Source organism: Phocoena phocoena, chromosome 3 (genome assembly GCF_963924675.1).
Source record: "Phocoena phocoena chromosome 3, mPhoPho1.1, whole genome shotgun sequence".
Taxonomy (NCBI): Eukaryota; Metazoa; Chordata; class Mammalia; order Artiodactyla; family Phocoenidae; genus Phocoena; species Phocoena phocoena.
In genome coordinates, this window is record NC_089221.1 from 110,024,803 (window position 1) to 110,044,490 (window position 19,688).

A 19,688-nucleotide genomic window follows, 5' to 3' on the forward strand; every position below is an offset into this window, starting at 1 on the left:
AAGAACGGATAAGAGATCTGAAAGATAAAATAGTGGAAATAACTACTGCAGAGCAGAAAAAAGAATGAAAAGAACTGAGGACAGTCTCAGAGACCTCTGGGACAACATTAAACGCACCAACATTCGAATTATAGGGGTCCCAGAAGAAGAAGAGAGAAAGAAAGGGACTGAGAAAATATCTGAAGAGATTATAGTTGAAAATTTCCATAATATGGGAAAGGAAATAGTTAATCAAGTCCAGGAAGCACAGAGAGTCCCATACAGGATAAATCCAAGGAGAAACATGCCAAGACACATATTACTCAAACTGTCAAAAATTAAACACAAAGAAAGCATATTAAAAGCAGCAAGGGAAAAACAACAAATAACACACAAGGGAATCCCCATAAGGTTAACAGCTGATCTTTCAGTAGAAACTCTGCAAGCCAGAGGAGGCTGGCAGGACATATTTAAAGTGATGAAGGAGAAAACCTGCAACCAAGATTACTCTACCCAGCAAGGATCTCATGGAGAAATTAAAACCTTTACAGACAAGCAAAAGCTGAGAGAGTTCAGCACCATAAAACCAGCTTTACAACAAATGCTAAAGGAACTTCTCTAGGCAAGAAACATAAGAGAAGGAAAAGACCTACAATAACAAACCCCAAACAATTAAGAAAATGGGAATAGGAACATACAGATCGATAATTACCATAAATGTAAACGGATTAAATGCTCCCACCAAAAGACACAGACTGGCTGAATGGATACAAAAACAAGACCCATATATATGCTGTCTACAAGAGACCGACTTCAGACCTAGGGACACATACAGACTGAAAGTGACGAGAAGGAAAAAGATATTCCATGCAAATGGAAACCAAAAGAAAGCTGGAGTAGCAATTCTCATATCAGACAAAATAGACTTTAAAATAAAGACTATTACAAGAGACAAAGAAGGCCACTACATACTGATCAAGGGATCGATCCAAGAAGATATAACAATTGTATATATTTATGCACCCAACATAGGAGCACCTCAATACATAAGGCAAATACTAACAGCCATAAAAAGGGAAATTGACAGTAACACATTCATAGTAGGGGACTTTAACACCTCACTTTCACCAATGGATAGATCATCCAAAATGAAAATAAATAAGGAAACACAAGCTTTAAATGATACATTAAACAATATGGACTTAATTGATACTTATAGGACATTCCATCCAAAAACAACAGAATACACATTTTTCTCAAGTGCTCATGGAACATTCTCCAGGATAGATCATATCTTGGGTCACAAATCAAGCATTGGTAAATTTAAGAAAATTGAAATTGTATCAAGTATCTTTTCCGACCACAATGCTATGAGACTAGGTATCAATTACAGGAAAAGATCTGTAAAAAATACAAACACATGGAGGCTAAACAATACACTACTTAATAACGAAGTGATCACTGAAGAAATCAAAGAGGAAATCAAAAAATACCTAGAAACAAATGACAGTGGAGACATGACAACCCAAAACCTATGGGATGCAGCAAAAGCAGTTCTAAGAGAGAAGTTTATAGCAATACAGTCCTACCTTAAGAAACAGGAAATCTCTCGAATAAAAAACCAACCTTGCACCTAAAGCAATTAGAGAAAGAAGAACAAAAAAACCCCAAAGTTAGCAGAAGGAAAGAAATCATAAAGATCAGATCAGAAATAAATGAGAAAGAAATGAAGGAAACAATAGCAAAGATCAATAAAACTAAAAGCTGGTTCTTTGAGAAGATAAACAAAATTGATAAACCATTAGCCAGACTCATCAAGAAAAAAAGGGAGAAGACTCAAATCAATAGAATTAGAAATGAAAAAGAAGAAGTAACAACTGACACTGCAGAAATACAAAGGCTCAGGAGAGATTACTACAAGCAACTCTATGCCAATAAAATGGACAACCTGGAAGAAATGCACAGATTCTTAGAAATGCACAACCTACCAAGACTGAATCAGGAAAAAATAGAAAATATGAGCAGACCAATCACAAGCACTGAAATTGAAACGGTGATTAAAAATCTTCCAACAAACAAAAGCCGAGGACCAGATGGCTTCACAGGCCAATTCTATCAAACCTTTAGAGAAGAGCTAACACCTACCCTTCTCAAACTCGTCCAAAATATAGCAGAGGGAGGAACACTCCCAAACTCATCCTACGAGGCCACCATCACCCTGATACCAAAACCCAACAAGGATGTCACAAAGAAACAAAACTACAGGCCAATATCACTGATGAACATAGACGCAAAAATCCTCAACAAAATACCAGCAAACAGAATCCAACAGCACATTAAAAGGATCATACACCATGATCAAGTGGGGTTTATTCCAGGAATGCAAGGATTCTTCAATATACGCAAATCTATCAATGTGATAAACCATATTAACAAATTGAAGGAGAAAAACCATATGATCATCTCAATAGATGCAGAGAAAGCTTTCGACAAAATTCAACACCCATTTATGATAAAAACCCTGCAGAAAGAAGGCATAGTGGGAACTTACCTCAACATAATAAAGGCCATATATGACAAACCCACAGCCAACATCGTCCTCAATGGTGAAAAACTGAAAGCATTTCCACTAAGATCAGGAACAAGACAAGGTTGCCCACTCTCACCACTCTTATTCAACATAGTTTTGGAAGTTTTAGCCACAGCAATCAGAGAAGAAAAGGAAATAAAGGAATCCAAATCAGAAAAGAAGAAGCTGTCACTGTTTGCAGATGACATGATACCATACACAGAGAATCCTAAAGATGCTACCAGAAAACTACTAGAGCTAATCAATGAATTTGGTAAAGTAGCAGGATACAAAATTAATGCACAGTAATCTCTGGCATTCCTACACACTAATGATTAAAAATCTGAATGTGAAATCAAGAAAACACTCCCATTTACTATGGCAACGAAAAGAATCAAATACCTAGGAATAAACCTACCTAAGGAGACAAAAGACCTGTATGCAGAAAATTATAAGACACTGATGAAAGAAATTAAAGATGATACAGACAGATGGAGAGATATACCATGTTCTTGGATTGGAAGAATCAACACTGTGAAAATGACTATACTACCCAAAGCAATCTACAGATTCAGTGCAATCCCTATCAAACTACCACTGGCATTCTTCACAGAACTAGAACAAAAAATTTCACAACCTGTATGGAAACACAAAAGACCCCGAATAGCCAAAGCAATCTTGAGAACGAAAAACAGAGCTGGAGGAATCAGGCTCCCTGACTTCAGACTATACTACAAAGCTACAGTAATCAAGACAGTATGGTACTGGTACCAAATCAGAAATATACATCAATGGAACAGGATAGAAAGCCCAGAGATAAACCAAGCACATACGGTCACCTTATCTTTGATAAAGGAGGCAGGGATGTACAGTGGAGAAAGGACAGCCTCTTCAATAAGTGGTGCTGGGAAAACTGGACAGGTACATGTAAAAGAATGAAAGTAGAACTCTCCTTAACACCATACACAAAAATAAACTCCAAATGGATTAAAAACCTAAATGTAAGGCCAGAAACTATCAAACTCTTAGAGGAAAACATAGGCAGAACACCCTATGACATAAATCACAGCAAGATCCTTTTTGACCCACCTCCTAGAGAAATGGAAATAAAAACGAAAATACACAAATGGGACCAAATGAAACTTCAAAGCTTTTGTACAGCAAAGGAAACCATAAACAGGACCAAAAGACAACCCTCAGAATGGGAGAAAATATTTGCGAATGAAGCAACTGACAAAGGATTAATCTCTAAAATTTATGAGCAGCTCATGCAGCTCAATAACAAAAAAACAAACAACCTAATCCAAAAATGGGCAGAAGACCTAAACAGACATTTCTCCAAAGCAGATATACAGACTGCCAACAAACACATGAAGGAATGCTCAACATCATTAATCATTAGAGAAATGCAAATCAAAACTACAATGAGATATCACCTCACACCAGTCAGAATGGCCATCACCAAAAAAATCTAGAAACAATAAATGCTGGAGACGGTGTGGAGAAAAGGGAACCCTCTTGCACTGTTGGTGGGAATGTAAATTGATACAGCCACTATGGAGAACAGTATGGAGGTTCCTTAAAAAACTACAAATAGAACTACCATATGACCCAGCAATCCCACTACTGGGCATATACCCTGGGAAAACCATAATTCAAAAAGAGTCATGTACCAAAATGTTCATTGCAGCTCTATTTACAATAGCCAGGAGATGGAAACAACCTAAGTGTCCATCATTGGACGAATGGATAAAGAAGATGTGGCACATATACACAATGGAATATTACTCAGCCATAAAAAGAAAGGAAATTGAGTTATTTGTAGTGAGCTGGATGGACCTAGAGTCTGTCATACAGAGTGAAGTAAGTCAGAAAGAGAAAGACAAATACCGTATGCTAACACATATATATGGAATCTAAGAAAAAAAATGTCATCAAGAAGCTAGGGGTAAGACAGGAATAAAGACACAGACCTACTTGAGAATGGACTTGAGGATATGGGGAGGGGGAAAGGTAAGCTGTGACAAAGTGAGAGAGAGGCATGGACATATATACACTACCAAACGTAAGGTAGATAGCTAGTGGGAAGCAGCCGCATAGCACAGGGAGATCAGCTCGGTGCTTTGTGACCGCTTGGAGGGGTGGGATAGGGAGGGTGTGAGGGAGGGAGACGTAAGAGGGAAGAGCTATGGGAACATATGTATATGTATAACTGATTCACTTTGTTATAAAGCAGAAACTAACACAGTATTGTAAAGCAATTATACTCCAATAAAGATAAAAAAATAAAAAGAAAATCACCATGAGATGAACACCACAGAAAGAACTGTGGCAATCAAGTTCTTCTGATGAATGGTAATATCAGTGAATGAAAGTTTGAGGAGAAACAGGACTTATGGAGCCTCAAACTATCTTTTTCTAGGTATTTATTAACTACAGAGGGAAACTAGTAACTTTACAGTGGAGAAAACCAGCATATACCACCTTAATTAAGTGAAGTTTAACATCACCAATAAGAAGATATATGTACTGACATTAAGAATTCCTTAATACATTATTTCTGTGGTGTTCGTATTAAAAATTGCATAATCTCTTTCCAATCATGAGAAAACACTAGAAAAATTCAAACTGAGGGACATTCTACAAAATAACTGATCAGTAATCTTCAAAAGTATCAAGCTTATGAAAGACAAACACTGAGGATCTGTCACATATCTCAGTAGACTAAGGGAGAAATAACAATCTAATTCAATGTAGGATCCTAGATAGGATCCTGAAACAGAAAAAAAGATGTTAGTGGAAAAACTGGTGAAACGTGAATAAGGTCTGTAGTTTAGTTAACAGTTTAATACCAATGTTAATTTCCTGATTATCACCATTGTATTACGGTTGTATAAGATAATATTTCAGAAAGCTGGATGGGAGGTATATGGGAACCCTTAGTATTACTTTTGCAACTTTTCTTCAAGTCTAAAATTCAAAATCAATGTTTTAAGAAAGTAAACCCATATGTACTTAAGCTGCTTACTATTAGTCAGATATGATGTGTAGCCAAAGGTAATCCTAATCAATGAATTTAGCTTAGAAATCATTCAAAAGAAAAAGTACTTTGCTTTTCCAATATAGACAAGGGTTTCCTCTTGTGATATGAGGAAAAAGAATGTGAAACTTACCTAAAATTGCAGAGAGGTTTGAAAACTGTAGTGCCTTCTGTATCGGTACTGCTTTACTGGTGTCCAAAAGAGTGGAATTCTTACATAGCAAGTTTTCTTCCAACGTGGGACACTCCCAATCTAAAAAAGCAGGGAGAAATGGCACAAAATTTTGAACAACAGCACACAAGTGGCAGATTACCTTTTTCTCCTCAACTTAGGTCCCCAGCCCATACTAAGCTATGGTAGTTGAAGAAAGTTTGGGTGAGACAGAGAAAAACAGACGAGCCTTGACGGCATCAGGATATTAATAATCTTTGGGCTTTTGCAGTCCCCTAACACTCATTTCCTTTAACCCACCTTTCCCATTGTCCTCATACTATTATATCACATATTTATTTAGGCCAATATTCAATATAGACATAATGATGATAAATTGCCATAAAAATCTTAATTTTTACTCTTGTGGTATATACCATGACCACCTTTTGTTTTTCCTGGAGTCAATAAAAGTCTTGTTTGTTTAGTTTTCTCTGTATTTTTCATCTATTTAATCCTAAACTCTACCAAATTGTATAAATCCATTCTGTTTATTCCATCCTCAGATGTTCTGAAATTTCATAATGTTTTGTGTTGGTGTTTTTCATCTATTGTGCTAGGCACAGTATGGCCCTTTTAACCCAGAAATCATATTCTTTAGCTCTAGAAAGTGTTCTGGAATTGTATCTCTGATAATTTTCTTCCTTCTGTTTATTTCATTATCTTTTTCTGGAACTCCTATTGTTTGATATTAGATTTCATATATTGCTTCTCTAACTTACCTTTTTTCTCCATTTTTTGTGTTTTCCTCCTGACTTTTTTTTTTTTTCTGTGAAATCTCCTCAACTTATCTTCTAATCCTTCTATTGAGTTTTCCATTCTGCTACTGCATTTAACTTGTTGTCTGAATATTCACCCCCCTTTTTTCCCCACAGCATCCTATTCCTATTCAATGGATGCAATATACATTTTTTTATCTCAGTGAAGGTTTTTTTTTCCAGTATCTTCCTTGTATTCCTATTTCTGCTTGGTTTCTTCTCTTATTTTTAATTTTATTATGGTGGGAACACTTAACATAAGACATACCCTCAAATTTGTAAGAGTGCAATAGAGTATTGTTAACTGTAGGCACAGTGCTGTGCAGCAGATTTCTAGAACTTATTCATCTTGCATAACTGAAATTATTCCTGTTGAATAGCAACTCCCCACACCCCTTTCTTCCAGGGCCCTGGCAACCAACATTCTACTCTCTACTTCTATGAATTTGACTTCTTTAGATATCTCATACAGGTGGAATCATATAGTATTTTTCTTCCTGTGACTGGCTTATTTCACTTACCATAGTGTCCTCAAAGTTCTTCCATAGTGTTGCATATAGCAGGATATCCTTCTTTTTTTTTCCCACATCTTTACTGGAGTATAATTGCTTTACAATGGTGTGTTAGTTTCTGCTTTATAACAAAGTGAATCAGCTATACATATATCCTGATATTCCTTCTTTTTTAAGGCTGAATAATATTCCATTGTATGCATATACCTTATTTTCTTCCTCCATTCGTCCTTCAATGGTCACTTAGGTTGTTTCCACATTGGGTTATTGTGAAAAAGGCTGCAATGAACACGGGAGTGCAAATATATCTTCTAGGTCCTGACTGCAATTAGTTTGAATAAACACTCAGAAGTGGGATTGGTGGATCATATATGGTAGTTCTACTTCTAATTTTTTGAGTAACTGCCATACGGTGTTCCATTGCAGCTTCACTATGTTACATTCCCATCAACAGTGTAGAAGGGTGTCCAATTTCTCCATATCCTTGCCAACACTTCTTTTTTTTTAAATAATAACCATCCTAAGAGTTGTGAGGTGATATCTCACTATGGTCTTGATTTGCGTTTCCCTAATGGTTAGTGATCTTTTCATATACCTGTTGGCAATGTGAATGTCTTCTTTAGGGGAAATGTCTATTCAAGTTCTTTGTCATTTTTTAATCAAGTTATTTGGATTTTTTTTCCTTTTGAATTGTGGGAGTTTCCAATATATTTTGGATATTAATCCCTTATCAGGTATGTGGTTTGCAAATATTTTCTCCCTTTTTATAGGTTGCCTTTTCACCCTGTTGATTGTTTCTTCTTCTCTGCAGAAGCTTTTTAGTTTTATCAAGGCTCACTTGTCTAATTTTGCTTTTGTTCCCTGTGCTTTTGGTGTCACATAAAGAAATAACTGCCAAGACCAATTGCCATGAAGATTTTCCCCTATGTTTTCTTCTAGGTGTTTTACAGTTGCTGTTCTCACGTTTAAGTCCTTACTACGTTTTGAGTTGACTTTTCTGTATGATATAAGGTAAGGGTCCAATTTAATTCTTTTGTATCTGGATATCCAGTTTTGTCAACATCATTTGTTGAAGAGACTATTTCTCCCACATTGTGTATTCTTGGCACTCTTGTGAAAGATCAGGTGACCATATATTTATGGATTTAGTTTTGGGCCCTATATTCTGTCCTACTGGTCTACATGTCTGTATTGCCAGTACTATAATATTATATTTACTGGAGCTTTGCAATATATTGATACTTTGAAATCAGTTAAGTGTTGATTTTCTGTCCAAATGTTCTATCCAGTATTACAAGTGGGGGTACTGAAGTCTCCTACTATGATTGTATTGATGCCTATTCCTACCTTCATTTCTGTCAGTGTTTGCCTCATATGTTAGGTGTTCTGATGTTGGGTGAATATTTATTCATAATTGTTATGTGTTCCTGATGAACTGACCCTTATATAATTATATAACATCCTTCTTTGCCTCTTATAATAGTTATTGACTTAAAGTCTATTTTTATCTAAGTATAGCCCCTCCTGCTCTCTTTTGGTCACCATTTGCATGGAGTATCTTTCCCCACCCATTTACTTTCAGTCCATGTGTGTCCTTAAATCTAAAATGAGTCTTTTGTAGACAGCATATGGCTGGATTTTTTTTCAATCTATTCAGCCACTCTTTGTCTTTTGATTGGGTTTAATCCATTTATAGTTACAGTAATTATTGACAGAGAAGGACTATTACAATTTTGTTGTTTTCTGTTTTGTAGTTCTTTTACCTCTCTTTCCTCTTTTGCCATGTTCCTTTGTCTTTCACTGATTCTTTTATGTTGATATGCTTTGACTCCTTTCTATTTTTCTTTTGTGTCTCCTCTATAGGTATTTTGTGAGTGTGTGGTTACCATGGGGCTTACATAAAACATAGTTTAAACGGTCTACTTTAAGCTGATAACAATTTAACAAAAACTCTACACTTTTACTTCACCCCTCAAACACACTTTGCAATACTGATGTTACAATTTACATCCTTTTATATGGTGTATCCATTGACATATTTTTATAGTCATATTTAATACTTTTGTCATTTAACTTTTATACTAGAATTAAGTGATTTATATGCCACTGTTATAGTATTAGTATATTTGTCTATATACTTACCAGTGAGTTTTATACTTTCATATGCTTTTATGTTGCTGTTTTAGAGTCCTTTGTTTCAACTTGAAAAACTCCCTCTAGCATTTCTTGTAAGGCAGGTCTAGTGATGATTAACTCCTTCAGCTTTTGTTTGTCTGGAAAATTCCTTATCTTCTCTTCATTTCTTAAGGACAGCTTTGCTGGTTAGAGTATTGTTGGTTGACAGTTTTTTTCTTTCAGCACTTTGTCTGTAAAATTCCACTCCCTTCTTGCCTGCAAGGTTTCTCCTGAGAAATCCGCTGATAGTCTAATGGGGTCCCCTTGTACATATCAAGTCACTTTTTTAGTTGCTGCTTTCAAAATTCTCTTTTTGTCTTTGACTTTTGACAATTTGATTATGTGCACCCATGTGAATTTCTTTGGTTCACCTTATTTGAGGTTTGTTGGGGTTCCTAGGTCTGGATGTAGATTTCCTTCCCCAGACTTAAGAAGTTTTCAGCCACCATTTCCGTGAAAAAGCCTTCTGGCCCTTTCTCGTTCCCTCCCTTCCTACCTCCCTTTTCCCTATGGGACTCCCACAATCCATATACTGATCTGTTTTCTTAACAGAAATCTCAAACTTTCTTCATTCTTTTATATTCTTTTTCCTTTTTGCTCCTCTGACTGGATAATTTCAAATGACTTATCTTTGAGTTTGCCGATTCTTTCTTCTGCTTGATCTAGTCCAATCTCTTTTGCTGGGTTTTTAAAATTCATTTACTGTTTTTCTCAGCTCTAAGATTTCTTTTTGGTTAACTTTTTTCCCTATCTCTTTCTTAAAATTCTCACTTTCTCTGTGCATTGTTCTCCTGAGCTCTTTATGAACATTTGTTGAACATCTTTATGACAATTATTTTGAATTCTCTGTCAGGTAGTTCATATATTTCCATTTAATTAGGGTCAGTTTCTGGAGCTTTATCTTATTCCCATTTTTTGGACCATGTTTCCCTGTTTCTTTTTCTTTAATGATTTGTGTTGGTATCTGCACATTAGAAAAAACAGCCACCTCTCCCAGTCTTCACAGATAGGTGTCGTACAGAAGACTTTCACCAATCTTCCCAACCAGAGATTCTGGGATCCTCTCAAACCTTCTTGCCAGCTCAAACCATAGTTTTTGTTCTTAGTGCCCATGAGGAATCTAGAATACACCAAGTCCCATCAGTGCTCCAAGACAGATGAGACAAAAACTATTCCTTTGAGCAGCCCCCGGAAATGTTGGAATGTTGGACACAGTCCAACTCTTTCCTGCTCCAGAGAGAAGCTGGGATCTAGTGAATGTTTTTATGCTAGGACAAAATACTATCTTTGTTTCAGCACCCATCAGACTTCTAGAGTATGTCAGGTCCCATCAGCCCTCTGAGGCAGATAAGACAGTAGGCAATTCTTTGACCATTCCCAGAAAATTGAGAACTTTTGACACATGCTTCAGTCCTTTCCCTCCCTCCCTAGGGAGAAGCTGGAAGCTGAAGGTTTCCTGCCAACCTGTGCTGGGGGTGTGAATTATGGTGAAAGGGTGTCTTGAATTTTCCTACTGGCTTCTCTGGGTGTGGGGGGGGCTGCGTTGGGTCTTTGTTGCTGCGTGCGGGCTTTCTCTAGTTGCGTCAAGTGGGGGTTACTCTTCTTTGTTGTGGTGCACGGGCTTCTCATTGTGGTGGCTTCTCTTGTTGCTGAGCATGGGTTCTAGGTGTGCGGGCTTCAGTAGTTGTGGCTTGCAGGCTCTAGAGCACAGGCTCAGTACTTGTGGCACAAGGGCTTGGTTGCTCCGCGGCACGTGGGATCTTCCCGGACCAGGGATCAAACCCGTGTCCCCTGCATTGGCAAGTGGATTCTTAACTACTGTGCCACCAGGGAAGTCCTTCCTACTGCCTTTGATGTGACTGGTCTCAAGCTTGCCTGAGGTGCAGGAGCCGCCCAACTAGTTTTTAGATTTCTCACAAAGGGAATTAGTCCATGTATTGTTGTTGAATTGGTGTGTCCCTGGGGGAAGGCAGGTCTAGGGTTTCCTATTCCAACACCTTACTGACTCACTACCATATTTTGCTTTGTTCTGATCTCTATGTTTTATGTTAGAGGGTTTTCTCAGAAGTCTAGTAGTCCTTGGCTCTCTGGGGGCCCTAAATGGCTAAGTGGGATCTCTATGGCTTAGTTGGGGCTTGTCACATAGGCAGCTTCACTGTAGGGTCCTTGTCAGTTTCACTGAAGGACTACTGAGGCCAGTATCTTTAGATACTTTCTTTAGGGTTGCTCAGATTTCTCAGGAAAAAACCTTACATTCTCTTGCCTGAAAGTTTCAATTCTGGGTGCTAGCATTCTGGAAGCTGAACAGAGTAATGAGTTGTTGGGTTAGGATGAGAATAGGCACTGGGTGAGCAAGTACCACAGTTTGGAATGTACACTTGCATTTAATTCCCCCTTTCTGCATTCACTACAGTATCTGAAGCAGTTGGTTTTTTCTGTATAATAAATAACACTGAAATGCCAGTAGCATAAAATGAAAGCATTTATTTCTTATACTCATGTCTACTGTTTGGCTCAAACAGCTCTGCTTTAGATTATATGGGTCTGGTGATCAGCTGGAGCAGCTCTCTGAAGTCTGCAGTCTGCCTGGGGCTATCCTGCTCTGTATCTCTTATTCTGGAGTCCCACAGGAGAGGTAAAAGCTAATTAGGATATACATGTGGTCCCTGACTTATAATGGTTCAACTTACAGTTTTTTCCATCATAAGTGGAAGAAGATCTGTATTTGTCTCACGATGGCAAAAGGATAAGAGGACAAGCCCAATCATGTATGCACATATCAAAAGTTTGTTTATGTATCACTCACTGATATCCTATTGCCCAAAGTAAGTCATATGGTCAACTCCAAAGCAAAAGAGTGAGGAAGTACACTTCATCCACTATGAGGCTATGACAAGGGTATGGCTATATAATACTACTACAGGGGAATGAGTAATTGGGACTAACATTTCAAAATACCATGGTATCCCTGCTATTAACAGTGCCTAGTATCCTCCAGTCCAGAGTCCCTCTGTTTCAAAACACCCCAAAGAATAAATCTCCAGACTCCATTTGAGTAGGAAAGGAGAAGTCACCACATCTTTTGTGTTTCAGACACAGCTTTTTACAAGTATTTTACAAGCCACATTGAAAACTTTTCTGGGATACTATGGTATTGTACAAACTAACTTGTTTCTGGGGTATTCTCACTGTTGATTTAGGACTCAGTTTTTTCAATTCTGCTTTATCAGACCATTTGCTCTCTAGCTTTCCAAACTTTATGCTTTATTCTTCCCCATTCTCTTTACTCTTATGTGCTTATGTCTTTTTAAAAAAGCCATTGTGCAAAGTTGTGGAGGAAGGCATGTGTTCAATCTGCATCATTAACCAAAGGCTCTTAATTATACATATACTAAATGTAAATAACTGTTAATTTGTAGAAAAAATTCAGACGGGAGATGGTCTAGTCAAGCTTTTAGTTATTGAAAAGTAAGAGAAGTATAGGAAGTAAAAGATAGCCCATGGTTCAAGAGAACAAGTATACATATGTTATGTGCAAAACTGCTTACTAACTTGATATGTATTACATATAAATGCTAATCTTTTCATCCTTCCCTGATCTGAGGGCTTTTGATCTATAGCCCTATGTGACTGAGCATGGAACACAATGGATAGTGGGCAGAAGAAGGTTTGGGTGGAAAAGAAGTATACCTCCTCAAAATGAACATTATTCATTGCAGGATTTGTGGACAAAGGAGCAATTGCTATAGTGGAGCAACTTAAGGTTGAAATTATTTTCTCACCTAAATAATTTGATCCTCTGAAGAGTTCAGGCGATGGGAAGCTACTTAAACTCTCTTCAAAAGTCTTGTATTCTGTATAAGAGTCTGTGATTGAGTAACTTAGAAGAGAGCTAGAAATATCATGCTGTAAACTTAGTCCTGTAGAATAAACAAACAAACAAAAAGGGTAAAATGTTTCAATAGTAAACAGATTCAAAATCCTAAGAATTCAAAGTTGTAGAAATGTACATGCAGTTATATACTAATAATGTAAAATTACACATACAACTGAAAAGGTATACTATTGTACACAATCTTAAATTGTACTTCAATCTGAGAAAATAATTCTGTTTCTGATATGGAGAAAATGCACTAAAATCTTTTCCATTATTTTTCAAAGTTTTATAATTTATTCCTTACCTACTTTGGTTCAGTTATAATTCTTGGCTCAAAAATGCAAGTTTTATCAACTATACTTCAATAAAAAATAAATATAAATAAATAAAATGTATACTTTTTTTTTGTGTTATGCGGGCCTGTCACTGTTGTGGCCTCTCCCGCTGCGGAGCACAGGCTCCGGACGCGCAGGCTCAGCGGCCATGGCTCATGGGCTCATGGGCCCAGCCGCTCCGCGGCATGTGGGATCTTCCTGGACCGGGGCACGAACCCGTGTTCCCTGCATCGGCAGGCGGACTCTCAACCACTGTGCCACCAGGGAAGCCCATCTAACTGCTACTTTTAAGGATTTCCAAATATCCTATTTTCAACATTAACTCTATCTATTCCTTCAGGAGTATGTGATTCCTCTAATTTCTGAAACTTCAGCTTGCCTCAGTTTGCTTCTTGGTTTGTTCTAGGTATCTAGGTTTCAGCTTTTTTTTTTCTGTCTGTTAGGCCTATTATAATTTATTCATCTACATTCCAAATTCCAAACTTTTGCTGATTATCTCTTGTCAGCTGAGGTCTCTTTTTCTCTATGTTGTGGATTCATGCCTTTTTTAATGCCTTTATTGGTATTTTAGTGAGGTTTCAGAAGGGAGAAGTAAACATATATGTTCAATCCTCCATACTAAATATGAAGTCCTGAGTTAATTTTCATCATGTTGCAAAATTACTAGATTCCAAGACAGAATTAAAACAAGTAATTATATGTTAAATAGAATTCTGTGGGCTGCTCAAAACCTAACCATTTATATTTTATTATAGCATAAAGTATTCTAGGTCTCAAATATCAATCAACAAATGAACTCAGAATACAACCAGTTTGTTAATTAGAGAGTCTATTTTCTATTTCCTCATACCTTTCACACATCAATTTGATAAAGCTAGTAACCAAGGACGTTTATCATATATTTAAACTACAATTAAAAAAAATACTGATTATGGTAAAATTGTTTATTTCCTCTAAATAGAGTAGAAAACTCATTCAACAAGCATTTCAAACTATTTTATGTCCCAAGAATGGAATAGGAAGATAAAAGATAGTGCTTATTTTCAATAGCTTTAGGGCCTAGAGGAACAAAAACAATTATACTGCTGTTTTGAGTCCTATGACAGTGCCATAGAATTACCAGGATAGAACAATTCATCTAGAAAGAGAGAAGAGCAGTCAGGAAAGGCTTCCCAATAGAGATAGCACCTGAATCTATTTTTGAAGAACTAGCAGAAGTTAACCAGGCAAAGAGGAGAGAAGAAGAAGGAGGGAAAAGCATTTGTTGAGAACCTCCCATGCTCTTTTGCACTATAGTTTAAGAAAATTCCTCTATTCTATTTTCTAGCTAGCTAAGTTAATTTTCAGCTGAATACATCTCAATATTAGGTTAATTTCTTGTTTTAAAATTTGATGATATTTTTAGTTTCCAGGGACTATAATTTTTTTTTATAGCAGCATGTTATATTATGGATTCAACGGCCTCTTGTCTCTAAAGAGATATTTAAAGTTTTCTACCATTTCCCTCAGGTGTTAATTCTTTTGTTTGTTGCACTTGTGGCCTCTCTTCCATGGCACTGATTTTCTTCAAAGATTTGACTGTTTCTGATTGTTCATATCTCTATTTGAGAATCTGTTTGTATGGCACAGAGTATAAATTCTGAAACAACAACCTACCTCTGGAGATTTTAGAAGAGTGATGAGACATTCTTGGAACTTACGGTCTAGGTGGGGATGTCCTCCTGTATTTTCCAGGTATTGTAGGTTACATGGGGACACTGCCCTATTTGGCTACTATCCACATTGGAAGTCTCTTATATCAGAATTCCCACTTCATAATGTATCATAATGTATCTTCTTCCTGGGCTTAGCAACCATAAGCATAATCTATATTTTTAACTTTTTTGCCCCTCTGCTCTCTGTGTGGCAATCTGGAGTTCCTTCAGACTCCCTTCTGCTTCTCACTCCAGTTCCAACATTGACCCTAAGGAGCCAAAGTGAAGACTTAGTTCACTTTGCTTGGCAGTAATTCCTAGGGTTTTGACCTGGCAGCAGGCACTGGGAGCTGCCAGTGTTTCCACTGTAAGAAGGGGATGAGAAGGGTGACAGGTCATACAGTGCCAGAATGTAGTGCTTAATCCACCACCTTGACAACTCCTTCAGGGTCCCATCTATTACAGTGTTTTGCATTTACTGACCAAGTGTTTTGAGTTAAGTGCATCTCCAGAGCTATTCTTACCTCTGCAGTGGTTTTTCTCTGCTCTTCATTTATTCATCAGCTGGATCTCATCTGTTTTTAAGAATTCCTCAGTATTTTTGATGTGGTAATGGCATCCTTTCTTGTTTTCAAAAATAACTTCAATTACACCAAACTTCTATCAGTAGCCCTCCATATCCAACTGCCTATTTGACATTACTACTTAGACATCTTAAACACACCCATAACTTATTAAAAAGAGAATTTATTATCTTTCCCTCAAACAAGGTTTTTTCAGTGAATGCTACCACCTTATACTCAGTTATGCAAGCCAGAAACACGTGTCATCTTTGATACCTCCATCTTCTTCACTCTTCATTTGCCAAATTCTGTCAATTTCATTTCCTACAACAGCCATAAGATATGCCCACTTCTTTCCATTTCCAATGTCATCCCATAGTACAAAAAGCCATTATTCCTCCCCTTAACTACTGTGATAGCCTCCCAACTGGTCTATTTACATCTACTCCTACTTTTTTCCATACTGTAGCTAATACGATCATATCATTCTGTATTTAAAAAACTTCAGTGGCTTCCTGCTGCTCCAAAGATAAACATCAGTATCTTTGGCATGGCCTATAAGGCTATGCAAAGCCTCAGTTTGTCCAACCTTGTCTTATTATCACACTTCCTCCTCTCTACTTTAGCCATACTGGCCTTCTTTCAGTTCACTGAACACAAAATGCTCAGTCCCATGTTAGGGTCTTTGCACATGTTGTTCCTTCTGCCTGGATTTCTCTTTATTCACCTCTCTTTATAGTTCAGCTCTTCTTTTTTTCAGATCTCAATTAAATTGCCATTCCCTCATGGAAGTCTTCCCTAATCTCTTCAACTAAATTCAGTTACACTCAAGTTAACCTCACTTTTGTAGCACTTATCGCAATTATAATTTACTGGTGTGTGCTTGAAGGCTTTGAGGATGAAGTCTACAGCACAGGCCGAAGGATTCAACTTGGACCAGGAGAAAGACATCTCTTCCACTGAGATGGGAAGATAAGGCAGAGATACAAATGGATGCTTATGTTTGTAAGTAAGCAAGTTGAAGAAGTTCACATTGCCAGTCTTACCTGATACTCGTTCACTATTTGATAAACTACTATCAACCTGGAGGCCATCTGTCACTGACTCCTATGTGAAATAAGAATTAAAGATATAACACCAATTATGAGATGGAATATTTTTATATTATAATATTATAACACATTGATTTGGTTATTTCAAAAATGCAAAACTAATATCAACTTTGTATATCAGTTTCATATGTAATACATTCTTTCAGCTTATTGATACAGATGTAGTCTTATATTTAATATTAAATCTTAAAATATAATATTATGGACATATATAGGGAGTCAACAATATACTAGTCAACCAACTATTGTGGGATAAAACAGCAACTAGAAAATAAAGATGAATATTTTTCTGACACCGTAAGTAGGAAAGAATTTTTTCCCTCTAAATATGAAAGCAAAATAAATCAAAAGAAAATGATTGATAAATAAGTCTAAAATACCAAAAATAAAATTAAAGGCAAACAAATGTGGAAATATTTGTAACATGTGTGTGTAAAAGTACAACAATCTTCAATATATAATGAATAAGTATTTCACCAAAAAATCACACAAATGGCCAATAAAATGAGAAAAAATATCAACCTTACTAGTATTCAAAGAAATGGAAAGTAAAACAACATGCTACTTTTCATCTATCAAATATCTATCTATCGATCGATAAGTAGATAGATAGATATTTTAAGTTTCAGATAACATGGTGCCAACTGGCCAACATGAATCAAAACTTTAAATATAATACAACCCTTGACCCACTGCAATGTATTTGTCTTAGGATATCAATCTGAGGTACACACAAAAAATTTCTGTGGTAGGATATCTACTGATATCTAAAACAGCAAAACCTTAGAAACAATCTCAATCTCCCAACCACAGAAAAATAGTTATACAAATTATAGTATACTTATGTATAAGACAAAGCACAGGCCGACACTATGCAGACACTAAAAACCATATTTTTGAAGATTACTTAATGTTAGAGGAATTTACACAATAAGATAATTTGTAAAAAAAAATTTTAAAGGCACAGAAAAAAGGAATGGAAGGAAAAGTACAAAACTTAAAAGAAACTGATTAAACATTTTTTTGCATAGTCTGAATAATCTATTAGGGACACTTAACACTGTTAAAATCTGGGGAAAAGCCTTTTTTAAAAAAATGCCTTTTGTTAAAACTGCCCTCCCCCAAAAAACATGTCAAAGAGAAATACGCAAGCTAAAATGCTGGACTGTGACTATCCAATTTAATGCTAATGTCAGATGAGTCACAAGCAATTTTTAAAATCTGGATTTCTCCAAACTACTGCTACACATGTTTAAAATACTGTACAGAATCCACATTAAATACAGTAGATCAGGAAGTTATATAATATTCTAATGATAATGAATCCTCTGTTTCTAACTGTTAATGCAAAGTCAAATGAGAAAACATGAAAATGGCTTTGAAATGTTTAAGTGCTACCAAACATTAGAGAATTACTAAGAAACACTTTATATCTGTCACACAGAAAATTAGCCAGTAATGAATATTTCTTAAATTTTTGTCAAAGGAAAGAAAAAACAAAAATGCATGGCTATGAGTCTACCAGAATCATTAATTCAAGGCCCTGTCTGAAGATACAGCATCAATGTTTATAAAAACACTAGAAAGCTATGTAGTCTCTATAGAACAAAGACCATATTATATTTTCATATAAGACCAGAGGTACATCAGGCACCACTGGTCTCTACCCTAAGCTTATCCAAGGACCACAGGAGAAACATACATACACTCAATGGAGCAATCTTCTCATCCTGGGCTTCTTCACTAGTGCTATTTTCATGCAGGCTTTTCTCTCCTGTACCTCTTAACTGAGTGCTAACAAAAAACAACACAATTAGTTTGCACCGTCTGGACTTGGCTCTCCACGTCCCTGATCACTATTCACACTGTTATAGTCTGAAAAGCTCTGTGGGAACATAATTAACAAGAAGTAAGGAACACAGTAGGTGAATTGTATCAATAACCAATTGATGCCACGAACGCTTTCCCGGAGGTTTTCTCTCACTTGCTTTCAGGCAACTTGGTAAAACTTTTTTTTTTTTTTTTTTTTTTTAATATATCTCTTTCCTAAGTCAAATTTCTGGCTCTGTGTTCGGAGAACAGCGAAATCAGAACACACTATTTTCTTCACTGACTCTTAGAATGAAAGGTTATTAGGAGAAAATCAGGATTGAAATTTTGAGGTGGCCAGAGGCATGGGGCCGTTACTCGTGGATACGCACCTCGGTGGCCCAGAGCTGCTGCCTCCCAGCCGACTCCGCTCTGATTTCTCTGTGATTCTCTGCAAACCGCGCGTTTTGCCACTTCTTTTCAGGCCTAAGAGAGGGTGACATGCTTCAGGGAAAAAGCTTTGGAGGCCTGCCCGCGGGCCTCGGAGGTCCCTGGGGCTTAGGCCCAGCCCACCCCGTGTCCCACTCCGTAGGCCAGCCACACGGCGCTTACAGTGGGCAGACAGCTTCCGGCCGGGCCCTGACGGGGCCTCCGCCTTAGCCGGGTCACCTAGATCTGGCGTTGGGGTTAGGTTGAGCCTATGGCTGGCCCGCTTTTTGCGCGTATAGACCCGTAGTGACCACATTGCCACCCCACCACCAGGCCTCGGAGGGCTCTTGGCCCTCGAAGGCCTGTCTCGTCTTCTTCCTGAGGAACCGAGCTACGCCAGAGGGAACCAGCGTCCAGGCCTGGCCTGCGGGGCAGCCCGAGAGGAATGAAAGAGGTGAGAAAAAAACAACAGGCCCACAGAGCCAACCCCCACGCTGGTCTGGAAACGCCGCCTCACTCCCGCCTTTTTATCTCCGAGGAGTCACGCGGTGGCTTCTGGGAAGACACAGTGAAGTGGCAGTGCCCCGCCCTCCTGGAGGCGCAGCGCTACGGAACTTGGTGGTGG

General features: G+C 37.4%; 1 protein-coding gene across 1 annotated transcript in view; it reads right to left on the bottom strand.

Moving 5' to 3' along the window:
- Positions 1 to 19,379, bottom strand: part of MEIKIN (meiotic kinetochore factor) — a 72,468-nt gene extending 53,089 nt beyond the window's left edge. Inside the window, exons 1-6 of the mRNA XM_065873685.1 lie at positions 19,268 to 19,379; positions 19,027 to 19,120; positions 18,532 to 18,619; positions 16,760 to 16,820; positions 13,027 to 13,164; positions 5,722 to 5,841 (exon numbers count right to left, since the gene is read on the bottom strand). Coding sequence (XP_065729757.1) covers positions 5,722 to 5,841; positions 13,027 to 13,164; positions 16,760 to 16,820; positions 18,532 to 18,619; positions 19,027 to 19,120; positions 19,268 to 19,379 — 613 coding nt within the window. The remainder of the gene's footprint in view (positions 1 to 5,721; positions 5,842 to 13,026; positions 13,165 to 16,759; positions 16,821 to 18,531; positions 18,620 to 19,026; positions 19,121 to 19,267) is intronic.
- Between the last annotated feature and the right edge of the window lie 309 nt (positions 19,380 to 19,688).